The 24359-nt window shown below is 43.9% G+C and overlaps 1 protein-coding gene and 1 non-coding gene across 2 annotated transcripts in view; both read right to left on the reverse strand.

The window, feature by feature from the left end:
• The window catches only part of LOC144486612 (uncharacterized), a 106666-nt gene that overhangs the window by 46134 nt on the left and 36173 nt on the right, over positions 1–24359 (reverse strand). Inside the window, exons 6-7 of the mRNA XM_078204657.1 lie at positions 11811–11987; positions 1094–1898 (exon numbers count right to left, since the gene is read on the reverse strand). Of these exons, the coding sequence (XP_078060783.1) occupies positions 1094–1898; positions 11811–11987 (982 nt within the window). The remainder of the gene's footprint in view (positions 1–1093; positions 1899–11810; positions 11988–24359) is intronic.
• Positions 18244–18317, reverse strand: trnai-gau (transfer RNA isoleucine (anticodon GAU)). The gene has a single exon. It is a non-coding gene; the product is annotated as a tRNA-Ile (tRNA).

Raw genomic sequence — 24359 nt, forward strand, 5'->3', positions numbered from 1 at the left:
CTCCCTGAATTCCATATCATCATCCTCATTTTCTTGGGTGAAGACAGATGTGAAGTATTCATTCAACAGTCTACCAATGTCCTCTGGATGCATCTACAATTTGCTCCCGACATCCCTAATAGGCTTTCCCTGGTTATCCTCTTCCCATTGATGTACTTATAGGATATCTTGGGATTTTCCTTACTTTTACCAGCCAAAGCTTTCTCATATTCCCTCTTTGCATTCCTAATTGTGTTATTAAACTCCATCCTGCACTTTCTATACCTCCACTGATTTGCTCCCCTTGTATTTTATGAAGGCCTTTTTTTGCCTTCTCATTGTATCCTGAATATCTCTGGTCATCCATGGTTCTCTGGACATGTTATTCCTACCTATCACCCTAGCAGGAACATGCTGGGTTTGCACCCTCCCCATTTCCTTTTTGAATGCCCCCACTGCTCTTTTGCAGATTTTCCCATTAGCAACTGCTCCCAGTCTACCTTGGCCAGATCATGTCTTATTTTACTAAAATGAGCTCTTCCCCCCAATCCAAAATTACTTTTGCAGCTTGTCTATTTCCTTGTCCATGACAAGCTTACATTGTACCGTGTTGTGATCGCTATCACTAAAATGCTCCCCCAACACCACCTTAACCACCCTGCCCAGCTTCATTCTCCAGAATCAGGTCCAGCACAGCTCCTTCCCTTGTTGGACCCTCCACATATTGGTTTCAAGAAATCCACTCCATCGAAACCTTCAACACTATGTATATCCCAGTTAATGTCGGGAAAGTTGAAATCACCGAATATAATAACCCTTTTTTATTGTTTTTACACACCTCCACAAACTGAGCACATATTTGCTCATCAATATCCCCCTGACTATCTGGGGGGTCTATAATCAATACTTAACAATGTGGCTGCCCCTTTTTTATTCTTAAGCTCTACCTGCAAAGCTTCATTTGATGCCCCCTCCAAAATATCATCCCTCCTTACTACAATAACAGTAAGGTACTGTTGAAAACATGTCTTCAAATCCCTCGACACAGCTGCTGATTGGATTAAACACAACAGTGCAACAGTAAGAGGTAACAGGGATTATTGAAACTACTGACCTTTTCTGGGGCAACTACATCCCAATGGAATGCTTTCATCTTCTTCAGACTACTTCTCGATTTCTTCGGTAGGAGTGGAGGAGGTGCAGGAATAGCTGGTGCCGGTAGTGGAGGAGGTGCAGGACGAACTGGTGCCGGTAGTAGAGGTGGCACAGGACTAGCTGGTGATGAAAATGGAGGAGGTACAGGACTAGCTGATGCCAGTAGGTGGGAGGGAGGTAGAGTTGGATCTGGAAGATGAGGGATGACAAGGGGAAGAGCGAACCTCTCTGAAGGTGATTCTACAGTCGCTTTCTTAACTGCTGAAGTGACATCCATTCCTTTTCCCTCCTCTGCCTCTTCTTCTGCATCTTTCTGTGCAACCCTTTCTAAAGGTGATTCTACAGTGATTTTCTTAACTGCTGAAGTAAGTCCGGTTCTTGCTTCCCCCTCTGCCTCTTTTCCTGCATCTTTCTGTGCAACCCTTTCTAAAGGTGATTCTACAGTGGTTTTCTTAACTGCTGAAGTAAGTCCTGTTCTTGCTTCCCCCTCTGCCTCTTTTTCTGCATCCTCTTTTTGTTCTTCTTCGTCTTCCTGTTTTGAGTCTGTAGGTGAATCAGGTCGTTTTAACATGGTTTGATCAGTAGGCTCCTTTGTGGATGGTACATTTGATAAAACATCAAGCAAGTTATTTTCCAAAAGAAGTTGTGATTGTGATAAACGCTTCCAGTGCAGACAGCACTTATCAATAGCATCAATCCACTCATCCCGGCATTTGGCTAAATCTTCTGTATGTTGCAACTGGTCAGCGACTGGTATTCGGAATCTAAGATTAGGAAAAAATGAATGAACTATTATGTGCATCAAAGTCGCATAAACATTTCTTGAAAGAAATAGCTTCAGAATGACGTGCCCTAGTTATATGGTGACTTACGCATATTTGAGATATCTGGAGGCCTAGTATAGAAAGTGTGAGAAGTTATGTTTCAGATATACAAAGCTATAGTTAGATCACACTTAGGATATAAGAGCAGTTCAAGGCGTCACATTTTAATAAAAATATGGTGGCCTTGGAGGCAGTACAAGCTACCAGAATGATACGAGGACTTCAAGGGCCAAAAACTAGGAGAAGAATTGCACAAAGAGGGTTGTATTCCCTGACATTTAGAAGATTGAGGGGTGATATGATCAATGTTTTTCAATATATTAATGGGAACTGATGGGGATGGTAGGGGCCGTTACAATGGTTTTCTTGCTGTGTTTAAAACCATTCTTCCCCTCAAGTAGCCAGACAAAGTAATAGTGGTTCAAGATGATTTATTTAAAAAAAACTATAGCTACAGGACTCTGAATGAAATCATTCAGACCGTTCAGAATGAAAAATTCAGAAATACATAGGCAATTAAGGTCTCAGCTTCGATTACAAGTAATGAATATATACCAATAAAAAGAACAGGAGTTGTCTCCATCCAATCATAAAAGATTACATCATATGAAAGTACAGTTTTTAAAATCAATCAATCACCTTTTCCCTGCTTAATTATAATATCCAACTGACGTGAGGTTTTTACTTGCCTCAACTGAGTATTGTTTTCCCCTATCTTTAGGCATTCCAACTGCGTCTGGTCATTAGAACATGGATCACTCCCTTTTCCAATGCATGATTTAAAGGCCTTCTCCCAGCATAGTATCTTTCTCTCTTCGTTATCTGAAGGTCAGGTATCTGGAACTAGCTGCTCACTATTTTGCTGTTAAACATTGGGGGGAATTTTACCATTTTGAGTCCAAGTGCCGGATCTGGCGTCAAATAGATCCACGCCTGGAATCCTCTTTGCAGCCCCTGGAGGGGGGTTCCACTGCCTGTCTGCGGCCGATGCCTCCTGGCACCATCACTGGTACACTACCAGCCACAGGTTACTCTTCCCTGCAGGTGCAAGAGAATGGGAGAGATGGATGTGGCTGGTAGTGAACCAGCGATGGTGCCAGGAGGGATCGGCCGCAGACTGGCAGCGGAACACCCACGACCAGAGGATGAGACATCAGACCTCCTCCCCTCCAGGGGATGATCGGTCACACCCTCTCCCCTCCCACACCCCTACCCCCCACAGGGAAGAGACGTCACACCCCCTCTCCACCCCCCCCCCCAGGGGATGATCAGTCACACCTGCTCCCCTCCCACAGCTCCTCCCCCCCCCCATCACGGGATGAGACGTCACACCCCCTCCCCTCTTCCCACCACCCCCCCACCCCCGACCAGAGGATGACCTGGGTCAGAGAGCTGTTGCAGTCTCTGACACCACTCTTCGGAGGCTGCAGCGGCGACTTCAGACTTTTACTTTGCAGGTCGGTAACAGCGCGGACGCGGATCGGGCCAGAAGACGGTAAAGTGGGATTTGGCAGTAGAGTTGGGTGCATGGTTCATTAAGTCGATTTAACTGCATGCAAATGCATTTAAATCGTCGGGCTGCCCGATTCGGGTGCAGGCCGGACCTGCGCCCGAATCAGGTGTCGGTAAAGGTGCGATCTGCTCAGATTCGGGTGCAGATTGCGTTAAAGGCCCAACGCCCAACTTTACCGCGATTTCGCGCCCGTTTTGGTAAAATCAGGCCCATTGTGTAGGCTTTTCTGATTTGTCTCTGTTAACCCTTTCACTGGGCACAGTTATTAATGTGACTTATTTTCCTCCATAAATATTAGAATGGGTGCTAATTCCCCTCGGGGTTGATAGAGAGAAGCTACTTCTGCTGGTTGAGAAGTCGAGGACTAAGGGACATAGACTAAAACTGGGCCTGTCAGAACTAAAGTTAGGGAACACTTCTACTCACAAAGGGTGCTATAAATTTGGGATTCTCTTCCGCAAATGGCAAATCATGCTGGATCCATTGTTAATTTTAAATCAGCATATAAATAGTAGGTTAATTTTGGATTGTGTCTGAAGGCAGACACAATTCTTATGACATACTGGGTTGATGTACCGGGTTTGAGTATTTTGGGCCACAACAAAAAAAAGTAAGAAAATGAAAACACATGGTGGCACAGTGGTTAGCACTGCTGCCTCACTGTGCCAGGGACCCGGGTTCAATTCCGGCCTCGGGTCACTGTCTGTGTGGAGTTTGCACCTTCTCTCCGTGGGTTTCCTCCGGTTTCCTCCCACAGTCCAAAGATGTGTGGGTTAGGTTGATTGGCCGTGCTAAATTGCCCATTCATGTCAGGGGATTAGCAGGGTAAACACACAGGGTTACGGGGATAGGGCCTTGGTGGGATTGTTGTCAGTGCAGGCTCAATGGGCTGAATGGCCTCCTTCTGCACTGTATGAAAACCAGGAGTACAGCAAAACAGGATGTAGACTCACTTCCTGTGTTCCTAAATGAATTAATGCTCGATCTTCACTCGCAGCAAAGCTAGCTTTGGTTTCAAATATTGCTATTTCCACTCTGATGAGTATAATACACACCAAGGGAAAATTTTAATGTCGGCTATGGGGTCTTACCCATCAGCTAAACAACTGGCAGGAGCCTGCATCACTTCTGTTGGACAAGGCCTGCTGGAATTAAATTCTCATCAGATCCTTCCTCCTGAGAGCTATTATCCTCTCTCCCATGCCTGTCAGATCAAACAGAAGTGGTGGCAGCACCACCAGAGGCTGAGAAACCCAAGCCATCAGTGAGGGTGGGATGGGGGCCGCAAGGAGTGCTGACTAGGGGAGGGGGAGGAGGTCAGGAGAAAGGGTAGGGGGATGGTTCTCAGTGGGCCCTCCTACTTCTCAATGTTAGGTCCCCCGATCAGCGAACGACTGTGTTTGAACAGGTCGCCCCCTTCCCCCACTATAAGTATTGAATATTTCCCTCAAATGTGAATTTAATGTCATTTTCAGAACATCTTCCTGCAGACTGAGGCAGTCACTGAAACTGTCTACACAATGTTACAAATAACTAATGGGATATTTTTCTGTCAAGTTAACAATATTGCACAATGCTGATAAAGTAAAATTTGTACTCTCAGGTTTGTTTAACAGTCACAGTGGGATCATCTATAGAGTGCATACAAATTAACACTGCATTATATTGCTGCTGCTCTTAATATTCATACTGCATATATATCGGACAATATTTGTAACCAGATGCCACCAGTAAGCATCATCATTTTACTGGGACCTTACTGTGATTGTTTGGAGAATTGACTAGTGAATCTTGAAAGGGGGAAAATATCATGCATGATTGAGAGAGGAGGTTTGAAACGGGAGGGGAGAATAAGGGACCAGAAACAGGAAAAGCACCAGGGTTCTTGATGCACTCAGCAGTTTTGTTCAATGTTCTAATACACACTCAGTAGAATCTTGCTGAAAAAAAGACACAATTTGTTGAAGCTTTTCGTCTTGCACTCATCAGGACATTTTGCAAGAATACAAATCCAACGGAAGTAACACATTTCTACTGTAAAAGAGAGTGCTAATTGGCTCGCAAGTGGACTCTGATTGGTTCAGGTGTTGCCATAGAGAACGCACCATTTGATGATGACTGACAGCTCACTGCCCAGCATTGATTTAAATTTAAACCAAGCAGCTTGACTCTGATTGGTCAAAGCACTGCCCTAAGAATTTGTTTAGCTGAAACAGGTGCAATGTGTGTACGTGTTCTTTCTGTCTGCAAAGAACAGGATCTTGTGTATTAATATATGTAGCTTCTGGTACACGCAAATGCACCACACTGCGAGGCAATTTTAAATTGATTGTCAGTACACATTCTTAGCACACTGAGGATTATTTAGCAATATTGCCTTACTCAGTGTTTTGAGATTTGGAAGCACGGGCTGGTCTGTACCTTGCCTGTCATGAGCAGCAGAAAGAACATGCTATTTAGTATGATCTGCCAGTATTTGAGATGTTCAGTCTACATACCTAGCATCAGGCTGGCATTGAAATTCATATGCGCCATTTACTACTTTAATATTTTTAGTTAATCACAGATGGCCACAGTTGGAATTTTTCTTTCTCATTGGAAAGTGTTTATTCTGTATATTCTGAAATATCCCTTTAAATGTCTGTCACTAATGATCAATCCCTTAAGCATGTTTTCCAGTTCACTTTAGTTGGCTCATCTTTCATTCCCTCATAATTGCCTTTATTTAAAGTTAAAATACTAGTCTTGGATGCACTCTTCTCTCCCTCAAACTGAATGTAAATTCAAGCACATTATAGTCGCTGCTACGTAAATGTGCATTCACAATGAGGTTATCAATTAATCCTATCTCATTGCACAATACCAGGTCCAGTATAGTCTGTCCTCTGGTTGCCTCCAGAATGTCCTCTAAGAAACTATCCCAAAAATATTCTATGAACTCCTTTGCCCATCTGATTCTTCCAATCTTTATGCAGATTAAAATCCCCCACGATTATTACAGTACCTTCTGACAAGCTCCCATTACCTCTTCTTTTATACTCTGTTCTACTACGTAGTCACGATTGAGGGGCCTGTACACCACTCCCACAAGTGTCCTCTTGCCTTTATAGTTTTTCATCTCAAACCTCACTGTCTCTACATCCTGATTGCCCGAACTTAGGTCATCCCTCTCTAATATGCTAATATTAACAGATCTACCCATCCAACTTCCTGTCCTTCCTATATGTCACTCTTCAAGGTACAAGAGCCTGATTGCCTACATCCCAGGGTACTAAACGAAGTGGCCATAGAAACAGAGGATGTATTGGTTGTCATCTTCCAAAATTCTGTCGATTCTGGATTGGAGTGTGACAAATGTAATCCTGCTATTTAAAAAAGGAGGGAGAAAACAGAGAATTACAGACCAGTTAGCTTAACATCAGTAATAGGGAAAATGTTAGAGTTTATTATAAAAGATGAGATAACAGGACAGTTAAGAGAATGTCAACAGGATTAGACAAAATGAACATCGATTTGTGAAAGGAAAATTATGTTTAGCAAATCTACTGGAGTTTTTTAAGGACGTAACTAGTAGAAAAGATAAAGGTGAGCCAGTGGATGTGGTGCATTTGGATTTTCAGAAAGCTTTTGAAAAAATTTAGTGAGGAGGGAAATACATGGCAGATGCAGTTTAACATGGAAAAATGAAGTTACCAACTTCAGGCGGAGAAACAGAATGGCAGACTATTACTTAAATGGTGAGAGACTGGGAAATGTACAAAGGGATCCGAGTGTGCTAGTACACCAGTCAGCAAGCATGCAGGTACAGCAAGCAATTAGGAAGGCAAATGGTATGTTGGCCTTCATTGCAAGAGGACTTGAGTACAGGAGCAAGGATGTCTTACTGCAGCTGTATAGGGCGTTTGTGAGCACACACCTGGAGCATTGTGTGCAGTTTTCGTCTCCTTATCTAAGAAAAGATAAACTTGCCATAGAGGGAATGCAGCAAAGGCTCACCAGGCTGATTCCTGGAATGGCAAGATTGTCATACGAGGAGAGATTGGATCGACTGGGCCTTTATTAGCTAGAATTTAGAAGAATGAGAGGTGACCCATTGAAGTGTATAAAATTCTGACAGGGCTAGACAGACTGGATGCAGGGATGTTGTTTCCTTTGGCTGTGGGGGGGTCACAGTCTCAGGATACAAGGTAGACCATTTAGGACTGAGGAGAAATCTCTTCACTCGGAGGGTGGTGACCCTGTGGAATTCTCTACCACAGAAGGCAGTGGAGGCCAAATCACTAAATATATTTAAGATGGAAATAGATTTCTAGACACTAAAGGTGTCAAGGAGTATAGGGAGAGAGGTGAAGTTTTGTGCTGAGAAATAGGATCAGCTATGATTATGTTGAATAACAGAGCAGGCTCGAAGGACCAAATGGTCCTGTTCCTAATTTCTATGTTTATAATATTCAGGCCCCAATCTATATCATCTCGTAGCCATGTCTCTGTAATAACTTTCAGATCATACGTACTAATTTCTATTTATCTTATCAGTTCTTCTGTTTTGATTCAAATGCTATGCGCATTTGGATACAAAGCCTGAAGTTTTGTCCTTTTAATAACTTTGTAATATCTGGCCTTGTCTGCTGATTTACTGTTAGATTTGTCCTATCTGTCCCTTCCTGTCATGGTCTGTTTATCATTTCCCATATTCGTTCCTTTCTCGCTTACCTTGTCTCTCTGGATATCACTCATGTTTCTACTGTATAGGAGCAGCGTGAAACAGCTAGATTCACCTGGTGCTCATTATTTTTGTGATACCTTGCCCTTCCAGAGTAATCTGGAACTTTTCAGGGCCTTAGGCCCGTTCATGAGTTTGCGCTTTATACAGCACAAAATGATCTGATCAGGGTAGCCATTATCTCGCAGGATGTCCTCAATGTGCCCAAGCTTGCCTGGCGAGCTATTGGTTCATGTCCTAATTACAAGATTGCCAAGAAGGCCAATCTTTTAGTGTGTGGAATTGTAAAAATCCAAACGTGTATATTGACCAGTGAAGGTAGGCATGCGGTAGACTGTGGCAGCGAACTCCCTAGTCGATTTCTCAACTAGAATGTCAAGGAAAGGGAGTTAATTTGACTGCTGCATTTCAAAGGTGAATTTGAGCTTGGGAAGATATGTAAGGAAATTATTACATGCAGCCATGGATTTGAACCTAGCAAACGTATCAACCACATCAGAAATATGCAAGAGGTAGGAGGTTAGGTGTCATTCCATCAAAGACAAGTTTCTCATGAAAACCAACAAAGATGTTTGAGAGAGCTGGCCGAGAGGGGATCCCATGGCAACACCATCTATTTGGGCATTCATGGTGTCACCATGATATAGAATATTCACCATGTTCCACTGAAAGAACCCAGAGAAATTTGCACTGTAGAATTACATCATGGCGATCTAGATCCCTAGCACTGCATGAATCATTACTTATTGAGCTTATGGACTCAACAACTTGTACAGCCGAGTTCAGTTTTAACAACACCATGTAAGCTTAAATGGATGATATTGCTGTGGGATCCCCCTTGTGCTGAAGTTTTATACCACAGAATTATATTTTAAAAATTGAATTCTCCAAAGAACTGTTCATATATATTCCCTTTGGAGATAGTGTCATTTTCAAGTTTTTGTCAAAAGGTGGTGCTGTTAAACAGTCATCCAAGTTTTATTCAATTGTCTGTCCAAAGTGGCCTAACACTGTCTCCTAAAATGTTTGAAGCCACATTGGGTAAAGTATGTGAACTGCAGTAAGGCATCTTTGATCAGGAATAATCTTTAGTGCTGGAATATCAGAGAGTCAGAATCATACAGCACAGAAACAGGCCCTTCGGTCCACCATGTCCATGCCAACCATCAAATTCCATCTCTACTGGTCCCATTTACCAGCATTTGGTTCACAGCCTACTATACATTGGTGATCTAAGGGCTTGTTCAGGTGCTTCTTAAATGTTGTGAGAATATCTGCCTCCGTCCCCCCTCTCAAGCAGCATGCTCCAAATTTCCACCACCCTCTAGATGAAGAGATTTTTTCCTCACATCCTCTCTAAACCACTGACTCCTCACCTTAGGTCTATGCTCTCTAGTCTTAGACACCTCTGATGTGGAGATGCCAGCGTTGGACTGGGGTAAACACAGTAAGAAGTCTAACAACACCAGGTTAAAGTCCAACAGGTTTATTTGGTAGCAAATGCCACGAGCTTTCGGAGCGTGCTGCTCTTTCGTCAGGTGGAGTGGGAGATGTGCTCACAAACAGGGCATACAGAGACACAAACTCAAGTTACAGAATGATGATTGGAATGCTAAATCAATGCTAATATAGCTAATCAAGTCTTAAAGGTACAGACAATGTGAGTGGAGAGAGCATTAAGCACAGGTTAAAGAAATGTGTATTGTCTCCAGACAGGACAGCTAGTGAGATTTTGCAAGTCCAGGGGTTACAGATAGTGTGACATGAACCCAAGATCCCGGTTTAGGCCGTCCTCATGTGTGCGGAACTTGGCTATCAGTTTCTGTTCAGCGACCCTGCGGTGTCGTGAAGGCCGCCTTGGAGAACGCTTACCCGAAGATCAGAGGCTGAATGCCCGTGACCGCTGAAGTGCTCCCCAACAGGAAGAGAACAGTCTTGCCTGGTGATTGTCGAGCGGTGTTCATTCATCCGTTGTCGAGGCGTCTGCATGGTTTCCCCAATGTACCATGCCTCGGGACATCCTTTCTTGCAGCGTATCAGGTAGACAACCAGGTTGGCCGAGTTGCAAGTGTATGTACCGTGTACCTGGTGGATGGTGTTCTCACGTGAGATGATGGCATCCGTGTCGATGATCCGGCATGTCTTGCAGAGGTTGCTGTGGCAGGGTTGTGTGGTGTCGTGGTCACTGTTCTCCTGAAGGCTGGGTAGTTTGCTGCGGACAATGGTCTGTTTGAGGTTGTGTGGCTGTTTGAAGGCAAGAAGTGGGGGTGTGGGGATGGCCTTGGCGAGATGTTCGTCTTCATCGATGACATGTTGAATGTTCCAGAGGAGATGTCGTAGCTTCTACGCTCCGGGGAAGTACTGGACGACGAAGGGTACTCTGTCAACCGTGTCCCGTGTTTGTTTTCTGAGGTCGTCGGTGCGGTTTTTCGCTGTGGTGCGTCGGAACTGCCATGGGGAAAAGATTCTTACAATCCACCCTATCTATGCCTCTCATAATTTTGTATACCTCTATTAGATCCCCCCTCATCCTCCTCCGCTCCAGGGAAAACAAACTCAGCCTATCCAGTCTCTTCTCAGAGCTGAAACTTGCCATCCCAGACAACCTGGTGAATTTCCTCTACACCCTCTCCAGTGCAATGATGTCCTTCTGACAGTGTGGCGACCAGAACTGCACAGAATACTCCATCTGTAGCCTAACCAATGTTTTGTAAAGCTGTACTGAGACCTCCCTGCTGGGAGTGAATCAAAGAGTATAAACAGCAATGAAGAGTATGGAATAAAATCAGAAAATACTAGGAATACTCAGCGGTCCTGGCAGCATCCGTAGAGAGAGAAACAGAGTTAACTTTTCGAGTGCGTATGACTTCTCTTCAGAACTTAAAGAGTATGAAGACAACTTTAACTGAAACACTGTCATTGAAACAAGGTGATGAGAGTTTGAGTGCTTTGCAAGTTTCATCAATTCAAACTGAAACTTTATAGTGCAGTTTAAGTGGGGGAGGAGCTCCAGTTACTCTGCACCTTCAAGAATAGACGCTACATGTGGCTGAAGCTTAGAGAAAACGGGACGAGATTCCTCAAACTTCAATAAATGGATTAGATTTCTCGTGAATGAAAGTATTAGTCTTGACAGGAACCTCATTGAAATGATGGGTACTCTAATACCCGTTCTAGTTATTGAACATTTCTGTATGGGAGCACACTGAAACTATCGACAGTATCTTAAAACCATCACTCCTAATTTCCAGAAAGGGATTACCATCTCCTCAGTGGATATGGCCATATCCATGCAGTAACCTTTTATTGTACTCAGTACACAGCAACAGAACCAACAGGTCAAGGACTTAACTAATACAAAAATAAAATGCTAGACAGCGCACAAGTCTGTTGACCTCATGCAGCACTTGGTTCCCTCATTTGTCCCATTAGGGCCAATGTATCCAGTTTCTATTCAGTAGAATGCATTTTAAAATTCTCTAATGCCTCCTTTAGTAGGATCGAACATAGCTGGGAGTAAAATGTTACTCTGGAGAGCTCTGAGCAGAAAATGATTGCCGCTGACTTTATCAATATGGTTTATCAATGTGGCACACACAAAATAAAAGTCACTTACAAGTAGCAGTTTTTCTTTGTGATCACAGTGAAGGATCTGTTTCCCACCTCCTTGTGTACGCTTGCGTTACCATCTGACAAGTAAATCACATTCGGAGTTAAGCCCAACTGCTCGCTCACGTCACCAAGACTGAGGCGCTGAAAAGATAGTTCTCCTTTACGCAACTGCACATAGTATCTGAAACAAGGTAAAAAAGGATATACAAGATGAAGAGCATTTTCTCTTTTAAAAAAGGACAATAGAATTCCATTTGGTGTATTGGCATCAACGTCTTAACCACCACATTACGCAGTATATAACTGACAATTCAAAGTGTTTTGCTGCACTACAAATTACAATTGCCACACAGTTTTAATTAAGCAGTATAAATAACATTGGAAAATGGGAATTTAGTGCTTAATTTGAATTATTAGATAATTGTAATTGGACCCGTTTGAATTAATTAGACAGTAAATGCTTTAGTGAACTCTTGTGATACAATCTAAGCACTGCAATACAGCACTGACAAAGTAGAACCGCTTTTGGCTTATTCGATGGCAACAAACTAAATACTGCAATTCAGCACTGACAAAGTAGGACCTTTTTAGGCTTATTGGATGGTAACAATAGAACATAGGTTAAGGAAGCTGCATTGGATGTACAGAAACTTATGGGACTCATCAAATGTTTGAACACATCTAAACAGCATTGAAGGAATGAATTGGAGAGCCATTGGCCACCATTTTGTTTCATCCAGCCAACGCATTTTGTTTTCCTATGCTTATCCCAAGGACAGGCGAGGTAGGCACAGCAATATCTACCAGGTTGACACCTGTGTTTGAATCCCAGGGGCATCCCAGGGGCAGTGGGCCACAGATGCTTGGTTTCCTAGGCAGCGCTGAACGAGATCAGCTGATGTTTACAAACTTCAAATCGCTAACTATGCCCCTGCACAGCTGTTCGGATGGAGCTCAAAAAGGTTGCTGAAAGCACAGGTTTGGAAAGATTTGAGTGCTGTAACAGGCTTCCAAGAACACCTCAAACCCAACACAGTTTTGTTCACCAATCTTTATGCACCAAGGAATTTTTTGACCAAGTATTATGCTCAGAAAAGTGAGACACTGGCATGGAGTAACTTTAGCATGTTTCACAATGAGGTGGAGATGGACTGGGATGGGCACAGTAAGAAGTCTCACAACACCAAGTTAAAGTCCAACTGGTTTATTTGGAATCATAAGCTTTTGGAAATCTGAAAGCTCATGATTCCAAATAAACCTATTCGACTTTCACCTGGTGATGCTTCACAATAGCATGTGTAGAACACTTTGGTTCAGAAGATGATCAACCAGTCCATCCAAGTGTTATCAAATTTGTCCCATTCCTCTACTTCTACCCATAGCCCTGCAATCTTTTTATTTTCAAGAATATCACACATCAATCTTGGAAAATGCCAGCGAGGACTCAAAAATGAACTACTCATACGTTAGTTCTTTTTTAGTATTTCCATAATACAATGATTTACTGAACTGGGTTACTTCTCGCTCCCCACTGAACGGTATATTGTAGTTGAATAGAATTTGGATACTGCAAACTTTCCAGATGGAGAACCTTCAGTCCACATCTGTAATTGTTCTTTAGGTTGTATAATGAAGGCAATAAACTCACAAACTGAGTTTACACTGAGAGTTTCAAAAGGTCTTTAGGCTGGCGAGAATTGTAAATTTCCTTCTTTGAGGCATCTTTTCAGAACTAGACTGACTTGCCTGCAACAATATAGCCGGAATTTTCTGGCTGGTCACACCGGCGGGATTCTCTGGTCCTGCTGCAGTGAACACGGATTTGGCTAAGCGCTAAATTCTCCGGGCTAGTTTGCAGCAGCGACGAGACGTGAACAGCCGGATAATTCCACCCGATGTCTTCCCAGGTAACATAGGGATAGAGGGAAGACACTCTATCCCAGTCCTGAATCCTAGTCCTGTTCCACTACTCAATGTGATCACGCCTGAACTGTACCACAACTCCCTTTAACTGCCTAAGTTTCAAAATCCCGATTTCCGCATTTAACAAAAATATGTCGACTGTAATCTTGAAAGCTCCACCTATCCAAGCATCCACAGACTTTTGAAGGGGAGAATTCCAGATTCCTACCATCCATTCAGTGAAAAAAAATTCTGATTTTTCCCTTGAATGGCCTAGTTCTAATTTTAAGATTATGCTCCCTCAATCTTTATCTGTATCTGGCCTATCAAATCCTTTTCTCCTTTTAGCTACCTCAATCAGATCAACCCATAATCTTCTATACTCACCAAATTTGGGCAAGTGAACAAAAGCAAGCATTTTGATCTCGACTGATGCTCTAATGGTTACACAATCTCAGAAGCTATGGGTTGACCTTTGAGCCCTTACTTGGGTCAGAAACATAGGTGGTCAGGAGCTAAAAATAGCCCCGCCACTGGCATGCCACCTCCAAATTTCTTCCTGCCTATGGGTTAGGTCATTACAGAGGCAGGACGAGGGCGAAAGGGCTATCATGCAGTGGGTAGCCAAAACAGCTCAATAAGAACCAATTGAGGTCAATTAAAAGGTGGCTGTCTGGGACTTTCCAGTCAGCTTGCAAATTTTCACAGGTCTCTAAGGCCTGTTTAGATACCTGGAGGCAGCTTTCCATCAGTACCCACCTTGCCTGCCTGCATTCAGGCCACCATGTACAGTACACCCTCCCCTTCCACACCCAACATATACAAGTGATGGCCTGGCTGCAAGATCCATTATTTTAAAATTGAAAAAATTGGAGAGAGAGACCACCTCCACTTAGCGTCTATTTCAACTGGCTTTTCCTTTGGAGTCGTATGACCACTGCTTGGGCCTCCAGCTTCAAGATTTCACCTCCTCAATCGGATAGCCACCCTGTCTCTGGGCCAAATAAGGCGGTGCCCCAAGAACATCACAAAGAGTAACTACTTGTGCCCAACCAGGGCTGTGTTCAAAACTCTGCAACAGTCCCGAACTCGTCTCCTACCCTTGGGAGAAAAAAATCTGCCCCATTGTTTTCCATTTGCCACAGGTTTTAAATCTGTTACATCCAAGGATAATTTATATAAAATATATGTGGTTTGTGTTGGGCCCGAGTGAAAGAGGCAAAGACATTTTATTAGCCATTAGAATCATAGAATCAGACAATGCAGAAGAGGCCTTTCGGCCCACTGAGTCTGCACTGATGCGAGAGAAACACCTGACCTCCCACCTAATCCCATTTCCCAGCATTTGGTCCATAGCCTTGAATGTTATGACATGCCAAATGCGCATCCAGGTACTTTTCAAACACCTTCCCAGCCAGAACATTCCAGACCATCCCCACCTCTGGATAAAAAAGTATTTCCTCACATCCCTCGTAAACCTCCTGCCCCTCACCTTGTGTCCTCTTGTGACTGACCTTTCAACTAAGGGGAACAGCTACTCCCTATCCACTCTGTCCTTGCTCCTCATAATCTTGAACACTTCAATCAGGTCGCCCCTCAGTCTTATCTGCTCCAATGTAAACAACTATCCAACCTCTCTTCATAACTTAAAAGTTCCATCCCTGGCAGCATCCTGGTGAATCTCCCCTGCACCCTCTCCAGTGCAATCACATCCTTCCTAAAATGTGACAATCAGAATTGCACACAGTACTCTAGCTGTGGACTCACCAAAATTCTATACAACTCCAACATGACTTCCCTGCTTTTGTAATCTATGCCTCGATTGATAGAGGTAAGTGTCCCATATGTATTTTTCACCACCCTACTAACATGCCCTTCCATCTTCAGAGATCTATGGACAAACACGCCAAGGTCCCTTTATTCCACAGAACTACCAAGTGTCATGTCATTTATTGAATACTTCCTTGTCAAACTACTCCTTCCAAAGTTTGTCACCTCACAATTTTCAGGGTTAAATTCAAGGTTAAAAGTCAAAGAAATGCGATGTTATTTGGCTGGAGATGCTTTCTTGTGGAAATCCCGTTAGACAGGAGATCTTATGCCCAGCTCAACTGAATCCCAACAATCTAGGCCAACCTGATTCAAATCTTATAGATACGTAGTTCCCAACATATGCAACTAAGGCATCAATGTGCCCTCCCACAAGGATTGTGAAATAATGTAAATTAGGTATCTGTATGTAAACTCTTGATACAGTAATTTTTACAAATGTTTAAAATGTTTTTCTTTATAATCACCAAAATGTGTACATAACCATTCGCAGGTGATGGCCTAGTGGTATTATCACTACTTAATCCAGAAACTCAGTTAATGTTCTGGGGACCCGGGTTCGAATCCCTCCATGGCAGTTGGTGGCATTTGAATTCAATAAAATATCTGGAATTAAGAATCTACTAATGACCATGAAACCATTGTCGATTGTCGGAAAAACCCATTTGGTTCACTAATGTTCTTTAGGGAAGGAAATCTGCCATCCTTACCTGGTCTGGTCTACATGTGACTCCAGGGCCACAGCAATGTGGTTGACTCTCAATTGCCCTTCAAGGACAACTAGGGGTGGGCAATAAATATTGGCCAACCAGTGACGCCCATGTCCTACGAATGAATTTAAAAATCTATAGGTGGCATTTCCCACCTTCTTAAAAGCTGTGCAAACGCACAGTCTATTTAAAGTTAAAATGCTCACACTCTTCCTGCACCATCTGGACTGTATTGTAGTGCCTTCATTCCTCTTAACCCAAAATCTAATCTCAATGAGAGAGATTATGGATAAGGGATAACCCAAAACAGAGGATCTATTCCATTCATGTCTTTCAGGTAGGTTGCATGACTCCTCATCATGTTGACTGCCTCAGGCTAATTTGGGATCTGCCCTAATTCTACGAGATTAATTCAGGACAGCTCAATATTAAATACAATAAGCAAGTGTTCACTTTACAACTGGCAATGGTCCATTAAGCCTCATGTGAAACTGTTAAACTGATCATGGGCAACCACACATAATGTTATGAATCATGCTTTAGAATAGTTCACACACAGTAAAATACAATTTATTACTGAGGGCAGTGTGTTAACGTTAAATGATTTTCTGGAATAAAAAGAACAGATGACTTCTATTCTTTTGCACATTAGAACTAACACTGAATGGCAGTTTAGACATTCAAAATATATTTCATCCTTTTCTGGGCACTTAAAAGAAAAAGTTTGAGCAACTGACATCAAAACAGCATTTGACCAAGTGTGGCATCAAGGTGCCCAAAGAAAACTGGAATCAATGTGAATCAAGGGGGAAAACTCTCCACTGGTTAGAGTCATACCTGGCACAAAGAAAGGTGATTGTGGTTGCTGGAGGCCTATCATCTCAGTCCCAGGACGCTGCTATGGGAGTTCCTCAGGGTACCTGGACAACATTCAGGCTTGGGCTGTTAAGTGGCAAGTAACATTCTCACCATACCAGGCAATGACTCTCTCCAACAAGAAAGAAGCTAGACATCTCCCCTTGACATTCAATGGCATTACCATCTCTGAATCCTCCATTATCAACATCCTAGGGATTACCATTAACCACAACCTGAACTGGACTGTCATCTAATACTACATTATAAATTCTACAAGAACAAGTCAGAGGCTGGGAGTTCCTTGGCCAGTAGCTCACCTCTCAACATCCGGAAGCCTGTCCACTATCTACAAGACACAAATCGGGAGTATAATGGAATAGTCTCTACTTGCCTGGATGAGTGCAGCACCAGCAGTGCTCAAGAATCTTGACATGATCCAAAACAAAGCAGCCTGTTTGAGGAACACCCCAGCCATCACCTTAACCATTCACTCCAATGCTGGCTTTCACTGCAGCTTTGTAGCAGTAGTGTGCACCATTGACAAGATGCACTGCACCAACCTGCCAAGGCTCCTTCGTCAGCAACACGTAACCTCAACACCAGAGCAGTAGCTGCATGGGAACACCACTACCTGCAAGTTTCCCTTCATGTCATGCTCCATCCTGACTTGGATCTATACCTCCATTCCTTCACTGTCACGTCAGAACCCTGGAACAACCCCCCAAACAGCATTGTGAGTGGACTCAGAATCATAGAAACCCTACAGTGCAGAAGAGGCTATTTGGCCCATCGAGTCTGCACCGACCACAATCCCACCCAGGCCCCACCCCCATATCCCTACATATTTACCTGCTAATCCCTCTAACCTACGCATCTCAGGACTCTAAGGGGCAATTTTTTTTTAAGCACGGCCAATGCACCTAACCAGCACATCTTTTGGACTGTGGGAGGAAACCGGTGCACCCGGGGGAAACCCACGCAGACACGAGGAGAATGTGCAAACTCCACACAGACAGTGACCCAAGCCGGGAATCGAACCCAGGTCCCTGGAGCTGTGAAGCAGCAGTGCTAACCACTGTGCTACCCAAAAACGATTTCCACCGAGGACGCCAGAAGCCGCAGTCACGGGTAAACACGTGGCCAGTACGGGGATTGAACCCGCGACCTTGGCATTATCAGCACCATGTTCTAACCACCTGAGCTAACCGGCCCACTGGACTACTCCTCAAGGACTATAGCAGTTCAAGATAGTGGCTCACTGCACTTGCTAGGGATGGGCAGTAAATGCTGGCTTTCCCAATGACATCCATACACCATGAACTCATTTTTAAATTAGCATTCCAGACACTGGGTAGCATTCTCCAATCTCATCCATAGCGGGACCTGTTGCGAGCAAGAATGGAAAATTTGGCATTCCAGCCAAAACTCCATTCACTCTTAGCAGTACTGGAAAATCCCAGCTGCACACGAGGAAAGAAGATTTTGGCCATTATTAATAAATTCCAGTCTGCATTAGAACCTTAAGTTTAAGAGTAGGGGGATAATATTTACAAATTTCTTCAAAATTTAACAAATAAAATTTGGGGAAGATTGTAAGAAAGCAAAACGCATATGATTAAGTGGTCTAGAGGTAGCTTACGGGGAACATTTAAATATCATCAGATAAGCCTAACTCGAACTGGCTACGACAAGAGCCAATATAAATAGAAACAGCACTTCTAAAAGAGAAAGGCTACAGATAACAGTGTTCAATTGGGAATTATTTGTTAGTGGCTACAATTGCTACATAACTGATTGCTTAACAGACCCAGAAGGGTGGAACTGGAATGAAAATCATTTGATAGTGAGCTTCAGAAAATCTGAATTTTGCAGAGTACCACATTACATACAAGAAAAAAGCAAAAATCATAATATGAAAACCAAAGCTTTGTATCCACTTCCTGCGCACCACCACGCATCCTTGATTTGCAGATTTTTGCCATAATTTGCTGTACAGATTTACAAAAGACAGGAGAAGGCAGAAGGCAAGCTGCAATGGAAAACTAATGGTGTTACCTAGAGGAAGAGACCATTTGAAAGGTTTGGATATATTTACACTTGTTATACTCAGTTAGGAAGATGGACAATGAGTGATTAGCATGTATATCGTTAAAAATTGGAAATTAACTGTCATAGATAGATAGATAGTAGATACTGAGAGTCTGTTTCTGTCGCCTGGAGATTCTAAGGGTGGAATCCTGAGCCCCGACACTCTGTGCGAGGGACTGCCGACAAGATTGCAATTTCTGATTTTCCCCGCCCGTCGTCAGTGATGTAGTCAGCCTGATTTTAATAAATAAATTAACTAGATCCCTCGCCACACGATCGCTCCTCACAGTATAATCATACCTTGCTGAAGGGACGTCACAAGATTCTCGACGGGTTTTTAAAAGCATAAACCTGCTGAGGGATACCTCTGGGTGTGCAAAGGTACGTACAGCTGCCAATGTAAAGGTTGGCATTGACAGGTTCCCAGTCAGGGTGCAGTGCCAAGGCCGGACCCTCGTAGGAGCCTCATGGACTGGGTTGGGTGGGGATTCATTTATGGGGAGAGGGAAAGCAGTCACAGAGCAGGGAGGAGGATGAAATGCCATTGATCATTGTGGCAGGAGGGGAGGAGGGGGGTTGGTGTTCACTGAAATCCCGCCGATAATTGTGGGGGATGAGGGTGGTTCAGAGCCCTTGATACCTCCATGGTTGGGAGGGGGGGGGGGGGGAAGGATAGTTTATTTTTATTTCTGATTGGGTGCCCTTTAAAGCTGGTGTTTTGGTCTATGAGGAGTCTGTTGTCTGCTCCAGGAATCTCAGCCCCCTCTGAGTGACGGCGTACGCCCACACTCTTGTTTCTTTAAATAGGCTCAAAATCTAGAAAGAAAACTGGTCTGTGCAACTGGAGAGCTTCACACCAGTTTTCTGACTGAGCCTGACACTTTGCCAAATTCTGGCAAGATCGCCCCCTAGGGATTCATTTTTTCAGAATAAGTTATTTAAAGTTTAGTTATTAGTCACAAGTACATTCACACTGCAATGAAGTTACTGTGAAAATCCCCTAGCTCAGCCATTTCAGACCATGATCAAAAAAAGGGAATACTGGCATTTATACAGCACTTTTCATAGGCAACAGACACCCAAAAGTGCTTTACAGACAATGAATTACTTTTGAAGTGTAGTCTCTGTTGTAAAGTAGGCAATCCAATTGCACACTGCAAACGCCCACAAACAGCCATGTGATATAGACAGGGTGTTAGCTGTGACTTTGGCTGAGGATTAAAATATTATAGTAAGAGTTTTAACAACACCAGGTTAAAGTCCAACAGGTTGATTTTGTAGCAAATGCCATTAGCTTTCGGAGCCCTGCTCCTTCGTCAGATGAAGTGGATATCTGCTCCCAAACAAGGCACACAGAGACACAAAATCAATTTACAGAATACTGATTAGAATGCGAATCTTTACAGCTAATCAAGTCTTTAAGATACAGACAATGTGAGTGGAGGGAGCATTAATCACAGGTTTAAAAAATGTGTATTGTCTCCAGACAGGACAGCCAGTGAGATTCTGCAAGTCCAGGAGGCAAGCTGTGGGGGTTACCGATAGTGTGACATGAACCCAAGATCCCGGTTTAGGCCATCCTCATGTATGCGGAACTTGGCTATCAGTTTCTGCTCAGCAACTCTGCGCTGTCGTGTGTCGTGAAGGCCGCCTTGGAGAAAGCTTACCCAAAGATCAGAGACTGAATGCCCGTGACCGCTGAAGTGCTCCCCAACAGGAAGAGAACAGTCTTGCCTGGTGATTGTCGAGCAGTGTTCATTCATCCGTTGTCGTAGCGTCTGCATGGTTTCCCCAATGTACCATGCCTCGGGACATCCTTTCCTGCAGTGTATCAGGTAGACAACGTTGGCCGAGTTGCAAGAGTAGGTATTGTGTACCTGGTAGATGGTGTTCTCAAGTCAGATGATGGCATCCATGTCGATGATCCGGCACATCTTGCAGAGGTTGCTGTGGCAGGGTTGTGTGGTGTTGTGTTCACTGTTCTCCTGAAGGCTGGGTAGTTTGCTGCGGACAATGGTCTGTTTGAGGTTGTGCGGTTGTTTGAAGGCAAGAAGTGGGGGTGTGGGGATGGCCTTGGTGAGGTGTTCATCTTCATCAATGACATGTTGAAGGCTCCGGAGGAGATGCCACAGCGCCTCCACTCCGGGGAAGTACTGGACGACGAAGGGTACTCTGTCCACCGTGTCCCGTGTTTGTCTTCTGAGGAGGTCGGTGCGGTTTTTCGTTGTAGCGCATCGGAACTGTCGATCAATACACATTTCACAGACAATACACATTTCTTTAACCTGTGCCTAATGCTCCCTCCACTCACATGGTCTGTATCTTTAAGACTTGATTAGCTGTAAAGATTCGCATTCTAATCAGTATTCTGTAAATTGATTTTGTGTCTCTGTGTGCCTTGTTTGGGAGCAGATATCCACTCCATCTGACAAAGGAGCAGGGCTCCGAAAGCTAATGGCATTTGCTACCAAAGAAACCTGTTGGACTTTAACCTGGTGTTGTTAAAACTCTTACTGTGTTTACCCCAGTCCAACGCCGGCATCTCCACATCATGATTAAAATATTAGCCAAGATATGGGGGATAACCGCCCTGCTCTTCTTCCAAATAGTGTCCTGGGATCTCTTCCTTCCACCCAAGCAGACAGATGGGTCTCAGTTTAAGATCCAACACGGCTTTGTCCAAGGCAGATCATGTCTTACGAGCCTAATTGAATTTTTTGAAGATGTAACTAGACACATAGACGAGGGAAGAGCGGTAGATGTAGTTTAAATGGATTTCAGCAAGGCGGTTGATAAGGTGCCCCATGCAAGGCTCATTGAGTAAGTGAAGGGGCATGGGATACAAGGGAACATTGCTTGGTGGATTCAGAACTGGCTTGCCCGCAGAAGGCAAAGAGTGGTTGTAGATGGGTCTTTTTCAGCATGGAGGTCGGTCACCAGTGGAGTGCCCCAGGGATCTGTTCTGGGACCCTTGCTCTTTGTGATTTTTATAAATGACCTGGATGAGGAAGTGGAAGGATGGGTTGTCAAGTTTGCTGACGACACAAAGGTTGGTGGGGTTGTGGATAGTGTAGAGGGATGTCAGCAGTTGCAACGAGACATAGATAAGATGCAAGACTGGGCGGAGGAGCGGCAGATGGCCTTCAACCCAGATAAGTGTGTGGTGGTTCATTTTGGCAGGTCGAATAGGATGAAAGAATATAATATTAAGGGTAAGACGCTTGGCAGTGTGGAAGATCAGAAGGATCTTGGGGTCCCGGTTCATAGGACGCTCAAAGCGACATCGCAGGTAGAGGCTGTGGTTAAGAAGGCGTATGGAATACTGGCCTTCATCAATAAAGGAATTGAGTTTAGAAATCGGGAGATAATGCTGCAGCTGTATAGGACCCTGGTCAGACCCCACCTGGAGTACTGTGCCCAGTTCTGGTCGCCTCATTACAGAAAGGATGTGGAAGCCATAGAAAGGGTGCAGAGGAGATTTACAAGGATGTTGCCTGGATTAGGTGGCATGCCTTATGAGGATAGGTTGAGAAAGCTAGTTTTTTTCTCCTTGGAGAGGCGAAGGATGAGGGGTGATCTGATAGAGGTGTATAAGATGTTGAGGGGTATTGATAGAGTGGATTCTCAGAGGCTTTTACCCAGGGCTGAAATGGTTGCCACAAGAGGTCACAGGTTTAGGGTGCTGGGGAGTAGGTACAGAGGAGATGTTAGGGATAGGTTTTTCACTCAGAGGGTGGTGGGTGCGTGGAATCGGCTGCCAGTAGTGGTGGTGCAGGCGGATTCGATAGGGTCTTTTAAGAGACTTTTGGATAAGTTCATGGAAGTTAGTAAGATAGAGGGTTATAGGTAAGCCTAGTAGGTAGGGACATGTTCGGCGCAACTTGTGGGCCGAAGGGCCTGTTTGTGCTGTAGCTTATCTATGTTCTATGTTCTATCTCATCTAATGAAAGCATCTTCCACAGTGAAGCACATCTTGAGTACTACTGCACCGTGCCAGCCTTGATGTCCTACATAAGCCATAGAGTGGGCCTTGAACCACTGACACACTGAGGAGAAATTTCTTCACTTGGATAGTTATAAATCTTTGCAATTCTCCAGAGAGTCCTTGATTCTCAAACATTTCAATATATTCAAGACTTAAATTGATAGACTGTTTAACGTTAATAGAATGTGGAAGAGGATGGCGGAGTTAGGGGAGTAGAGTTGCAGTCGAAATATAGGAACATAGAAAATAGGAGTGGAAGCAGGCCATTCAGCCCTTTGAGCCTGTTGCACCATTTATTATGATCATGGCTTATCTTTCAACTCAGTAACCTGCTTCCGCTTTCCCCCATGTCCTTTGATCCCTTTAGCTTCAAAAGCTATATCTAAGTCTTTCTTGAAAACATTCAATGTTTTGGCTTCAACTGCTTTCTGTGGTAGAGAATTCCACCGGCTTACCACACTCTGGGTGAAAATAATTCTCCTCATCAATCCTAAATGGTCTCCCCCATATCCTCAGACCCCTGGTTCTGGACTCCCCCTCCATCGGGAACATCCTTTCTGCATCCACCCTATCCAGTCCTGTTAGAATTTGTATAGGTTTCTATGAGATTCCCCTTTATTCTTCTAAACTTTGGTGATTATAATCCTAACTGTAAAACCATGAGACCATAAGATATAGGAGCAGAATTAAGCCATTCAGTCTATCGAGTCTGCTCTGCCATTCAATCATGGTTGATATGATTCTCATCCCCATTCTCCTGCCTTCTCCCTGTAACCCTTGATGCCCTATTGATCAAGAACCTATCTATCTCTGTTTTGAAGACACTCAATGACCTGGCCTCCTCAGCCCTCTGTGGCAATGAGTTCCACAGATTCACCACCCTCTGGCTGAAGAAATTCCTCCTCATCTCAGTTTTAAAGGAGTGTCCCATCACTCTGAGATTGTGGCCTTGAGTTCTCGTCTCTCCCACTAGTGGAAACATCCTCTCCACATCCACTCTATCTAGGCCTCTCAGTATTCTGTAATTTTCAATTAGATCTCCTCCCCATCCTTCTAAACTCCATCGAGTATAGGCCCAGACTCCTCAAACCTTCTTATATGACAAAACCTTCATTCCGGGATCATTCTTGTGAACCTTCTCTGGACCCCATCCAAGGCCAGCAGTTCAGTGCTCTTCCCT

This window comes from Mustelus asterias, unplaced genomic scaffold (genome assembly GCF_964213995.1).
Source record: "Mustelus asterias unplaced genomic scaffold, sMusAst1.hap1.1 HAP1_SCAFFOLD_415, whole genome shotgun sequence".
Classification (NCBI taxonomy): domain Eukaryota; kingdom Metazoa; phylum Chordata; class Chondrichthyes; order Carcharhiniformes; family Triakidae; genus Mustelus; species Mustelus asterias.